Raw genomic sequence first — 13073 nt, forward strand, 5'->3', positions numbered from 1 at the left:
TGTTTGAAAACCCTGAACTCATTGAGCAGGTGCTGGTCTGGGAGGGAGGAGGGGCCTTTGGGGGGAAGGTTCCTGCAGGCTGAGGAGGACTGAGTTTCCCCTCCCAGGTTACAGGAGCCCTGGGCCTGTCTGCAGTCAGGCTCTGCCGGGGCTGGGGGGAGCACCTGGCGGGCTGACCCCCAAACCTGGGGCAGGAGTCCGTTCCCCACCCCAAGCCTGGTCCAGGCCCTACGGCCCAAAGGCAGCGCCTGGGACTGAGGCTGCAGCTCTGGGCCGTGTGGCCGGGTCCCTCCTGCTCAGGGGTCCTACAGGGCCCCGCCCCGAGAGGAGCCTTACGCATGGTTGGGACGGAATTCCCGCCAACCTGACGAGTGGGTCACACACTCACAGCAATGGTGACAACTGTGAGAAAGGTCATGGGGTATCTCCTCTGTGACAGAAACGCCCTGTGAACTCTTACACATGTGACTTCCCAACCACCCTCTGATGGGGATGCCATTATTACCCCATATTTAACGGGGCCTCTGAGGAACCAGGGGACTAAAGAGCAACAAGCAAGTAGCGGGGCTGGGGCTTGAACCCAGAGCTCCCTCCTAATGACTCTTCCTGTGAGAGGGTGTCTCTGACTGAGCTGGAGTTAGAGATCATTCCTCTTTCGGCTTAAAAAAGAAAAGAGGGAGTTCCCACTGTGACTCAGTGGTAATGAACCTGACTAGGATCCATGAGGACACAGGTTCAATCCCTGGCCCAGCTCAGTGGGTTAAGGATCCGGTGTTGCCACGAGCTGTGGTGTAGCTTGCAGACATAGTTCAGGTCTGGTGTGGCTGTGGCTGTGGTGTAGGCCAGCAGCTTGTAGCTCTGAACCTCCACATGCTGCAGGTATGGCCCTAGAAAGAAAAAAATAATAAAAGAAGTGTTGGATTTCTCATGGACCGAAATCCACCCTTACTGAACAAACAGCTGTCAGCAGAGGATCAGAGGACCAATCATCTGATCTGTTTGCTCATCGAAGTGCCAGCGGTTTAGGAAGCCCTCAGCGGGTGTCAGCCGTTTTTGTGTTGTTATTCATTCTGTAAGCTGATTCTGACCCCTTAGGGAGAGAGTGGACTGTCCTTACATCAGGAGTCCCTAGGACTTGACAGTCCCCCAGGGAGCCACTGTCACAGACCCTCAGGGTACCCTCAGACCCCTGGACCACAAAGGAACTGAGAGAGGTCTGGACGGTGGTGTCCCGTTAGCAGGATCACTTGCCATGGACCAGCCAAGATGAGGAGCAGCACCTGGGGCCTGCTGGTCTTCACCGTCCCAGGACAGGGAGGTGACACCGAGACCAGGAGCGCAGGCCTGGCCTTAATGAGTCCATGGTGGCGAGTTCTTGCTGAAGGTCCCCAGCCTAGGCCCATTTCCCCACCCCCTGCCCCCTTCCTCTTTCTCCCGACTGATGTTTGGTTTAAATTTCTGGAAATTCCTGGCCAGGGATCGAACCCACACCACAGCAGCAACCCAAGTTGCTGCAGTGACAATGCCAGATCCTTAACCCACTGCACCCAAACTCTTTTTTTTTTTTTTTTTTGGCCACGCCTATGGCATACGGAAGCTCCTGGGCCAGGGATCACACCTGTCCCCTGGGTATATCTTAAGGCAGGTCCAAATCTTGATGGCAAAAGCAAACGAAGGCACCATCCTCCTCCTCGGAGCACTTTAATCCTCAACTCAAAGAAGCGGACGCGTCCTCAACACTCCACAGGGTGTTCGGGTCAGCCTCTCGACTCCTGCGAGCTAAAGACTCCCGCTTCCAGAGAGGAAACTGAGTTTAAGGAACCTGCACGTGGTCCCCTGCCCCAAGATGCTGGGGCTGAAACTGGATCCAAGACCCCTCCCTGCCCTCCTTGAGAACCTGCAGCTCCCGGCCCCAGCCTGAGTCCCAAAATTCAGAGATGCACTTTCCACGCTGTTTTTGGGATGTCGCTTATGAATATGCACGCACGTGCCAGCCCTGGGCCCCAGGCAAAGGGCATGTAAGGCAGCAGTGTTGGTGCTGATGCGAAACTGCTAGCAAATCCACACGCCCTTAAATGTGAAATGACGTAGGTACAATCCACAGAATGGATTAGTAGGCAGCCATTAAAAAGAACAAGGCTCGTTTTTTTAGATACAGGAAGATAATTACTACGTAAGAAAATCAAGATTATGTATTTTAAAATATTAGCATGTAAACTAACAAAAAGATGCTTATAAGTGCAAAGACATGTTCCAAATGTTCTAATCCATAAAAAACGACAGCGTGAAAATGGAGATTTGCATGTGCTGAGGAGTCAGGAAGTTAGGAGAATTGCTTTTCGCTTCCTCCCCCTCTGTCGTAACTCATGGTAACAATGAAACTGCCGATACTCTACCAGCTGTGACCTGCAGAAAGAGTCATCTCATGTGGGTCTAACTCGTATTTAACTTTTTTCCTTTTTAAGCCATAATACAGTCTTATTTCCACAATGGGAAGGGCTGCTGGAGTCTGAGAGTCAGAGGGTAGTCAGGGTTCTGGCCGGTGTCCCAGCATGTCCACTGGCCCAAGCTGCCCAGTGAGAGAAGCCGCTGGGGGACAGGAGGCAGAGCTCAGGGTTGAAATCCTCTTCTAACTGACTGGTTAGGAAATGGTGCTGCTCAGATGAAGTCCCTATGCCAGCCTCTTCCTGAACCATCACTCGTCCACTGCAGCGCCAATCCCCCAGAGTGCCATCGCTTTGAAGACCCAGGGGCACTGTGGGCCCAGCTGCTGGCAATCTCCTCCCATCGCCTGATCAGACTGGTGTGGGTCCAATCAGGGTGTGTCTGACGCAGGATGGACAAGAGACAGAACCGCCATGTGGCTGCCATCACTCACCTGACCGGAGGACGTGCAGGCAATGTTGTCACTTGTCCAAGCATAGAAATCACAGGAGCCCTCCGAGCCCTCCAGGGACACTGTGAGGAAGCTGCAGGCCTCGTCCCGGGCACAGTCTGCAAGCACCACGGGACAGTCACCCATCTGTCTCCCAGGAGATGCTGAGAACCAGCGGATACAAACCCCTACTCCCTGCCCCAAACACACGCACACACACACTCGTCTGTAACAGGGGTCACAGTGACGCTTCATGGATGATTGGAGGATTGTGAGACAACGCTCGTAAAGATAAACACTCAATAACTGGTAGTTGTTACCACCCTCCTCTGGCCTCACCACTGACACAGACAGCCTCATCTCCTGACCTGGACCAGCAGCTCTACAAGGCGCGAACGTCCTTCAGTCCTGCTCCCTAACCTTTGGCAGAGCCTCGTTCTTGGCAGGTGGTGGATGCGCTACAAACTCTGACGTGAAATTATGAGCTGGAGGTCCATTCTGGGAACCCACTGATTCACAAAGCGTTTCCGATAGAGTACTATGGATGAGCGTTCCAGGGGTCGTACTTGACCGTGTCTTGCAAGACCAGCGCAGCATATTTCTATGGCACTGTCCAGGTGCCTGGCCTTCCCCTCCCACCAGCCCTCACCTGCCAAGCACTGCATCAGCGAGGACTCAGAATCGGGAACTATGGACCCGAGCACAGCAACATCAGCAGTGAAGATCACCTTCGATTCTGGAAGCTTCTCAAATTTTCGCATCACTGCAAGGAAAGCAGATCTGTGATTAGACGCTGAAGGGTCTAGGGCCTCTGCAGAGAAGCCAAAGAGAGGTTTAGGTCAAGAAATCACTCCAGCCACATGGCTGACAACCCAGGCTGGACAGGGAGAGGTGGTGTGGGGGTGGAGAGGGGCCCAGCCCTCCCGGGTCGATAGCTCTTTGGGGAATTATGCAGCTGGCCTCGGCATCTTTGCCTTTTCTAGAGGACCAAGGCCTCAACAATGAGACTGCAGTTCCACCCACGAAGGGAAAGTTCCTCTCACAGTCAGGTTGAGAGGATTCCGAGAAGGCGTGTTACCATCCCAGTGGGGGCCCAGCTTCTTAACAGGGAAATCCTTCCATATTTCCAGAGAGGAAACTCAAGCTCAGAGCTTTGCATAAGAAGCCAAGGATGCCGAGGAGCCATCTGGAGGCTGTTCATAAGCCGGGACCCCAGGGAGCATCAGCAAAGCTGGCAGAGCTGAGCTGTTCCTCGTAAATGTTTCTGGTGCCACCGATTACACTGTCCTTTCTGCTCCAGATGAATGCGGGCGAGACAAGCCAGGAACCGCTGCACAAAGCGCATATTACGATCCGCCCAGGCGAGCCAGTGACAGGGACGGAAAGAGGCCTGGAGTGAAGATGCAAGCACCCAGGAGGGCGGGTAATCCTCGGGCAGCTTGTTTCCCTCGGAGAACACCCTCTCCTCAGTGGAGACGGAGAGCACAGATCCGCCTGGCTCACCTCTGAAGGTACTCGCGGCTCTAACTGCCCGGAAGGCCACGTCTGCCTGAGAGGAGGGATATTGGGAAGAAATATTTTCTTTTTCGGCTTTCGTCGGGCATATGATTTATCCAAGGACACACACACACATCCTTGGGTTTCCTTAGTACTTTGCTAGAGACGGGAAGTGATGGCTCTGAGCGTTAGAAAACGGAAATCTCTCACTTAGGTTTGCTTGGCTGTTTCACATCATTAGCTGTCCCAGAGAGAGCGGGCAGGCTCTGCGTGCATGTGTGTGCAAGCATGTTGGCGTGTGCGAGTGTGCGTGTGCCAATGGGAGTGTGTGTTGCACGAGGAGGCAGAAAATCTAGGTCAAAGCACAGGCTTGGGAGTCAGACACACGCCAGTTGGAATCCTAGATATGGGGTATCCTGACTGTGGGACGGAGGCGAGTCACGTCAACATTCTTTGGCTCAGTTTCCTGAACTAAATCACGGAGGATGATGCTACCGACCCCTCAGAAGCATGCTGAGGTTTGCAGGCGATGGCCTGTCCCAAAGGCCGGGCCCAGGGCCAGGCGCACAGGAAGCCCACAAGTGCCGGCCCTCTCTTTAGACAGAAATCCGAGTCCTAAGGACTTGACGGAGGCCAGACGGGAAAGGCCATGCCCATCCTCTAGGCCCCCTCCTTGCTTAACAGATGAGGAAATAAAGCAATCATTCTGAACTATTTACGACTTCTTCTAGCCACGGCACCACCGACGCGCTCAGCTTCCCCAGAGGGAGGCACCAACACCCCCATTTTACAGATGGGGAAACTGTTGAAAGTAAGGCCTTGCCCAGTAAGGGGCACAACTGGGATTAGGCTAGTTCGGCCCCCACCCCTACGGCACCGAGGATTGTAGCACGCCTGTCAGCTCCCCCAGGGCTTCCACACCCATCACTGAAGAGCCGGGCTCAGTGAAGGTCAGGTTCACAGGCTGATATTGACCCTCACGGTGTCTCAGGAGGCCGGTAGGAGGCTGATGGGGTGACGAGGATCAGAGAAGTTGAGCAGTTGCTCTCGGTCGCCCAGCGTTAAGGGAACATGGGCTGGCACTGGAGTCTCCCCGCCACAGGCCACTGAGGGGCAAAGGCTGACCAGCTTTTCGGAGGTAAACCACCCACAAGGAAGGAAACCTCAGCACACTGACGATGTGAAATTCATCTCTCACGAAGCCGGAGGATTTAGGGGTGAGGTTCCACAGCCCCTGAAGTACGCTTTCCAGTGATCAAAAGAGAGAGAGCAGAACACGACCAATTTCTGGATCTGGGTGACGAATACTGATTTACCCTACTAATCTTCCATCTGCCACATAGCTGAAAGGTTTTAGAAATAAAAGGCGGGGGTCAGATGCATCTCTAGAAAGCCCTTGAGAGCAGGCGCCCCCTCCCCAGCCGTGGCTCGGTCCGCGGCCCGCACATACTCAGACACTGGGCGTCCACCAGGGGGGCCTGCGTTTCCGACCACGGCAGCCTCCGCCCCTCACTGTCCACGCAGAAGGCCTTCCCGCTGGCCCTGTCCCTCTGGCTGGCTCGGTACTGGCCGTCCTGGTCACACTGCAGGCCCGCCTCATCCCTCTGGCAGGCAGTGACACCTGGAACCGAGAGATGGACACGACTCTCACTCAGTGCCAGACCTCTGGGGTCCCCTCACGCCGGGCCCTGGGCTCCCCGTGCTGGAGCAGACGTCCCAGCCACACGCCTGGGCCAGGCGCTCTCCAGCTTAAACCTAGTGGGTGTCCCCACCCTGACTGAAGGACAAGGCACCGAGGCCCCTGGGAGCTGGCCACCCAGGCTGCCACAGTCCACCTGCAGCCTGAAGGCACTGCCTCCCTGACACTGGGACCCAGGGTCTGCCACCTGCTGCTCCCAGGCACAGCTCGCCCCAGTCTCCGAGGAGTTGGCTCTTCACTGCCCAGTCCTCACTTCCTCAGCGAAGCCCCCCACTCTGCTATCAGCCCACACCCCTCCCTGTGATGCTGTGATTTATGATAAGAAATGTGATGGGATGGACGGGGAGTTTGCAGTTGGTAGATGCAAACTATTACATTTAGGATAGATAAGCAATGAGGTCCTACTGAATAGCGCAGGGGACTATATGCAGTCTCTTGGGACAGAATACGATGGAAGATAATATGAGAAAAACAATATATGTATATATATGTAAGACTGGATCGCTTTGCTGTACAGCAGAAATGGACACAACGCTGTAAATCAACTATACTTTAAAAAAATTTTTAAAGAAATACGTATTTGGTCTTTATTCCTATTTCTGGCACAGAGGTCCCAAAATTCAGAATTCCCTAAAGGATGAAAGCCACAAAGAAGCCTTTTGTCATGGTGATGAGGGGACTTTTGGACCCACCTGGGGGGTGGGGGCTGGTGCCAGGGGGACCAACCAGTGATTAGATGGTGGAAACTCTCACCCTCAACCCTGAGGGCAGAGGGGCTGGAGGTTGAATCAGTTACTAACGGCTGATGATTTAATCCGTTGTGTCTATGTGACTAAGGCGCCACACGAACCCCAAAGGACGGGGTCAGAGAGTTTCCGGGTGGGCAGACACATAGGGACAGCGAGAATGGCACACCTGGAGGGCACATGGAAGCTCCCTCCCTTCCCCGCACCTGCCCCATGCTTTTCTTCCTCTGACTTTTATTTTAATTCCACTGCTCTCCTGACCAAGGAAACTGCCTTCAGCACAGAAGGTGACCTGCTCTCTTTTTCCATTCATTATTTAAAAATTCTAAATACTATTCAGATTTTAATTTTCACGTTGACACACGTTCAAACCAACATGAAAAGATTTGCGACAAGGCAAGTTATGGGTCCCCGCTAGGGAAAACCCAACACACCCAGATGGCTACTGGGTAAACAGGCCAAGTGAAATCACGTGACATACGGGAAGCCACGCATACACACAGTCCTGACAGATTTATGGGGCCAGAGAGGGAATAGGAGCTACATGGTGCCAATGACCGTAGGTGGAACAGATTACAAAATTCAGAAGTTTCAGAATCAGACAATACCAAGATCAAAGGCCAGTTTTGTCACCTACTTGCTGAGTGACTTGAGCTAAATATCTCCTGTGAGCCTTAAGCTTCTGATATGGAACAGTCGGGCCCACAATGTTTACCTGGAGTCGGGAGAACTGAAGGAAACACAAAGGTAAAATGTCTGGCCTGGGCGCGGCAGGGCAGTTACGATACTGTGGACCCCATGGTTCTCACGGGTGGGCAATGTGACCCTCCATCCAAGAGTCTCTTGGCATTGTTGGCAGACGTGTCTGGTTGTCACAACTTGGTGTGTGTGTGGGATCCTACTGCCACCCAACAGATAAGGACCAATGATGCTGCTAAACATGCTCTCATGCAAGGGACGGCCCTCCACAGAGAAGCGCTGTCTGTCCCCACATCTGAGCCCCGCCGTGTCCCCAGGTGCCATGTCTCTCTTCGGAAGCAGGACTTACAGTGAGTCTGGCTGAAAGCTCCAACGGAAGTGGTTGTTGTGCCCGCAGGACAAGGGGCACAGGCCAAGCTACCTGTCTGCTCCTGGTAGAATCCAGCAGGACAGGGAATACACTGCTCCTCCTGAAAATAGCTGCCTTCAGGACACCTCACTAGAAAAGACAAACAGAGCAATGACGTTGGAGAACAAGACACTTGCTCTACAGCCGGAGCCTCGAGTACACGGGCTCAGGGACATTCCGAAGTCAGCACGGAAGCTCCCTCATTTAACAAATGCCCACTGAGAACGTGCTGTGTTTCAGCCTCTATGCATCAAGGATGAGCTGGAAAGAAAGCCGACAAGGTTCCTGCTCTCCAGGAGCTGATGAGAGGGCATCCGAAACAAAGCCACAGAGAAGGCGTGCTGGCGAGGAAGGCCCCTCTGAGAGGGGATGCGTGAGACCTGATGGGTGGACGGCTCCCTGGCAAAGATACAAGAGAGAATTCCTGGCAGAGGGAACAGCAAGTGCAAAGATCCTGAGGCAGGAATAAGTTTCACTTCTTCAAGGAAGGGAAAGATAAATGCCAAACAAAGCCAGTTACTGAGCTAGAGCTTAGTAGACAAAGGCAGGGCTGTCATGGGACGGAGTTACAGTACATCTCGAAAGACGAGGGTCCGTCTGCAGGTTGCCATGGGACTGTGATGAGCGCAGTGGGGGGTGCCAACTGGGGTCATACAGACTGGGCCTAGTCCGTCCCCCCACTATTCCTAAATGACTGGACTTCTCAGAAGCTCCATTCCCTGCTTTAAACAGGGATAAGAAAATAGGGATTAATAACATTATCTCGTCGCAGTCTGGTGACAATGGACAGAAATACCAGACTCATAAGTGCTCCACAGATGCTAATTCTTTCTCCACTTGGGGGAGTCCTTCCTTGCAGCCAACCTCAAGGTCTATGCACTTGAGACACGTGGCCTCTCCCGGGGTCAGTCAGTGATGGCCTGGCTCAGTCCCGGGGCTACAGGGAGGTGAGCGAGACGCCCCTGGCGCAGCACCGACAGAGGCCCTGAGGGTCAGGTGGGAGGATTTCCAACACACTCAGGAACACCAGGAGTTCCCTTGTGGTGCAGTGGTTAAGGATGTGGCATTGTCACTGCAGCAGTTTGGGTTGCTGCCATGGCGCGTGTTCAAGCCCTGGCCTGGCAGCTTCCGTATGCTGAGGGCTCAGCCAAAAAAAAAGAAAAAGGAAAAAAGAAAGAAATGCCAAGTGTGGCCCTGAGAGCGGCTCCTCACATCACGCACCCCGATGCCTCCCTCACCGCATTCGTCTCCCTCCTGAGCCACCCACCCCGTCCATCTGCAGATTCTTGGTGCTCCTGTGCTCTGATTGTAATGCTCCCGGTCCTTCCTACTTTGCTTCCCCTAAGGTGCTGTGAGCTGAGAAACCAGAAGTCCAAGCTGCACAGACACCTGTCTCATCAGGTTCTACACTGGAGTCCAAGAGCTCTGTGCGAGCCAAGTGCATGAACTTGGCCGCAGTGATTGGGACAGCTCAGAGCTGCGGCTGCTGAAAGGGGCTTCTCGGTGCTGCCTTTCTGATTCAGGGTCGTATTCCTGGGAGCTTGCCAAATAACCGCCAGAAGCAGTGAGCTGGTACCCAGTGAGGCTGGGAGCCGGGAGCGTGCCCGCCCCGGGGAGCGCTCCCTCCGTGCCCGCTCTCCCTGCCCACTGCGTGAACCTCCCACAGCACACCTGGGCACTCGTGTTTTATCCCCATTTCACAGATGACAGAGCCGAGCCCCAAGACATGCATGCATGATGCCCCAGCCTGCTTTTGTGCAAAGGGGCGGAGGGGGGAGTAAGATGCTAGACTCTGCCCATCTCAGTGCCAGGTGTTTTGACGGGTCACCCCACCGTCGCGTGGGAAAGGCTCCACCGCCACTCTAGCCAGAGAAGGCTGATGGTCAGCCAGGTGGTGACGGCACAGGGTGGGCCTGAGCCGCATTCTTGCCAAGCCAGGGCTTGTCCTCCGCCCACCAGTTCAGCCACGTTTGTCCCTCTGGCTGAGAAGCACAAACAGGGGGACGCACCCGAACGAGCTGGTGGTGACCTTACAGCCACTCTCCCCAGCCCGAGTGCGGGCGCGGCGTCTCTGAGTAAATCAGAAACTCAAGGCCCATCCTGGAAACTGAACGGCGTGGTTTTTGGTCTGCGCTGCGCAGTGAGCCTCCTCGCTCAGAGGGCAGTTTCATTACCTCTATGAGTCACGTTGTGGTCATCTCTAGTATTTTTACCTCGGTACTAGGGCTGTTTTTTCAAATAGTCTCCAAGGTCATTGCCAAAGGAAACCAAAACCTTGCGAGCCAGCCTCAGCTGCTGCCTTTGAGCCCCGGGTGCACGGCTGGAAAGAAGGGCGCTGGGGGCTGGCTTGGGCTGCACACGCTCAGCCTCGGACCCCGCCCGAGGGGCCTGCCTTCTGCTCCCCTGCGCCTCCAACTGCACCTCACAGGGTGGGCGCAGCCCCATCGCCAGCCTCCTTCCCCAGAAGTTGGGTCCTCTTGGAGACCCTGAGTCCACAGTAGCAACTGGGTGTTCACCCTTCAGTTAAATCCCGCCGTGGAAAGCACGAGAAAGCCCCTCAGGCCTCAGGTCCCTCCTTCGTAAAATGAGGCAAGGTGGCCTGTTTGTGTTTGAGCATTTCACAATGCTCTGGGGTTAGCCATCCCTCCTGCCGACCTGTCCCCAGAGTCCCCAGACAATGACAGCCAGGCCCTCTGCTGAAGAAAAATACCCCAGGAAGCAGAACAGTCCTGCACTCTGCCCACCCTGGCCCTGCCCCTCGCCAGCTTAAAAGCCCCTTGCTGTGCCCCCAGGCCTCTCCCACGCTGGCCCCACCTCCTGCCACGCCCCCCCTCCACTCTCGGGTCACACAAATCATGTGAACTGTCCCCATAATGCCACAGCACTTCCTAGCTCTCTGCTTTTGCACTCATCTCCATTTCTGAAATGCCCTTCATCACTTTAGCACCCTCAACACAGGGGCACACCCACAAGTACACACATACACACACACACACAAGTACACACACGTACACACACACACACAAAGTACACACATGCACACACACCCACCCATCACTTCCTGACTGCTCTGGTCCAGGCGGCAGTTCCGACTTGCTTCTCAGACTTCACACCAGCCTTTGCTACCCCAGCAAGCCTTCCTGCCTGCCTGGCTGGGGTGCAGAAAGCTTTTCAGGGAATATCTCCGCGTCTCTTCTCTTACCTGACCTCAGCTGGACCCTGAGCTCCTTGAAAGTGGAGCCCTGACTTTTGCCTCCCTGAGTACATGATGCCGTGTTTGACGCAAAATTGTTTTGAAAGCTCAGATGCACGGCTAATGGAGGGAGGGATGGAGGAAGGGATGGAAAGAAGGAAGGAAGAGGGGGAAGGAAACAAGATAGAACATGTTACCTCGGGAAAGAAATCTGTAGAAAATTAGCTCTATTATAAGGCCTTGCAGTGAAGGAACGAAAGTGAACGTTATCCGGAATGGAAATTGAAAATCTAGACAATCTCTCTGGGATTCTCCCTCAAGGATCAGCTGGTCTGGAGGCGGCCAGCAGGTAGTTCTGAGGGGAAGCCATCTGGCTGGCCTTGAGGCAAGCAGGCCTTGGCCTTGGCCCCATCAGAGCTGCACACAAAGGCACCCCCCCACCCCCGCAGCACGCGCTGCCTGGACCAAGGCTGCCACGCCTGCGTGAACCACGGGAGGCGGACATTCCCACAGGTCCCCCTGAGACATCGCCTCCGCAGGGGACCTTCAGATGAGCCCCCCAAGCCGCCACACAGAAAGCCTGCCTCATCGCCCCAGGACAAAGCTCTGCTTGTAGCCTCACAGCTGCATTCCAGATGTGCTTCCCAAGGCAAGAGAGTCAGGAAGAACAGATACATGCATCCAAGGCCGTGACTGCACTCAGAGCCCCTGCCGAGGCGGGAGACTGGTGAAGCGGTGGAGAGAGCGCAAGTGTGGAACCAGCAGAGCTGACTTTGACTCTCACGTGGCCAATTAACAACAAAACCACTTGTTGACGGTTCCCCGTGTGTGCAGCGATGTAATGTGTGTCGGTTACATTCTGCTATGTGAATCACAACCCCGTGAATGAGAGGCTGCCCCTCATTTCCAGCTTATGCTCAGTGAAGACGGACAAAGTCCCAAGAACCCACATTTAGAAGGTGTTGCACCCAGGACTTGAACCCAGTCCACGTGACTTCCCAGAGCAGTTTCCTATAGCGCTCCTAACCGTCCAGGCGCCTGGCCCATGCCCTGGGATTAAAAATACCCGGCTCTCTGGACCAGAGCGATACAGAAACTCAGGAGAGAATGCATGTTATCACTGATACTGAGAAAAAAATCAGTGTCAGCGATACTCTTGGTGCTGCTTTTGTGAATTCCATTCTAGACCTTTCTAACCCTCTGGAGCAAGGCGGTGGGGCCGAATGGGGTGATCGACAATTCTTTATGAACAATCGGTAAAAGGCTGCAGGAGCTGGAGAAAAGAACCAGGTTGGGGTAGAGCAAGGATAGGCAGACTACAGCCCTCGGGCCAAATTCAGCTCAGCTTCTCCTTGGCAAATGCTCTTCTCCCTACAGTGGACGATGGGGTCAGCCTTCCAGAGAGAAACCATAGGGTCTGTGAGGCCTGAGCCCCTTGCTTTGGCCCCTGACAGAAAAAAGTGGTCAACTCCTGCCCCACAGCGCAGGCAGCCCTTTCACTCGGGCCCCTCCCCAGGCCCACCCTGTGGCTCCCACTCCCTCTGAGCCCGGTCACCCAGAGGCCGGATTCTGATTTCTGATGTGCCCGCTGGTTGACACACTTCGGGCAAGTCTGCCCATGCTCTTGGCTCAGCATCCCCGGCCCATGTGCCCGGTGAGCTCGACTATCCATCCTGGTAGACAGGAACCAGTAGTCCAACACTCAGTCGAGTTCCCTAGAAGGAATCTGGGACCAGATTTCCAGTCCACCTCCTTGAATTTACACACAGAAAATGGGGCCCTGAGAGGGAACGGGACTTGCCTAAAGCCACAGAGTTGGAGTTCCCATCGTGGCACAGTGGTTAACGAATCTGACTAGGAACCACCAGGTTGCGGGTTCGATCCCTGGCCTTGCTCAGTGGGTAGCAGCATTGCCGTGAGCTGTGGTGTAGGCTGCAGATGCGGCTCGGATCCTG

General features: G+C 54.7%; 1 protein-coding gene across 2 annotated transcripts in view; it reads right to left on the bottom strand.

Moving 5' to 3' along the window:
* Positions 1–13073, bottom strand: part of TG (thyroglobulin) — a 224048-nt gene that overhangs the window by 170667 nt on the left and 40308 nt on the right. For both annotated transcript variants that reach the window (XM_021088574.2, NM_001168418.2), the window contains 4 exon segments: positions 7866–8015; positions 5823–5993; positions 3525–3638; positions 2879–2994 (listed from right to left, as the gene is read on the bottom strand). In XM_021088574.2, the coding sequence (XP_020944233.2) occupies positions 2879–2994; positions 3525–3638; positions 5823–5993; positions 7866–8015 (551 nt within the window).

The sequence above is a fragment of the Sus scrofa genome, chromosome 4, assembly GCF_054392235.1.
Source record: "Sus scrofa isolate SSC_HxYL_T2T_F1_AM1 chromosome 4, Sscrofa_HxYL_maternal_Yorkshire_Landrace_v2.0, whole genome shotgun sequence".
In the NCBI taxonomy this organism is placed as follows: domain Eukaryota; kingdom Metazoa; phylum Chordata; class Mammalia; order Artiodactyla; family Suidae; genus Sus; species Sus scrofa.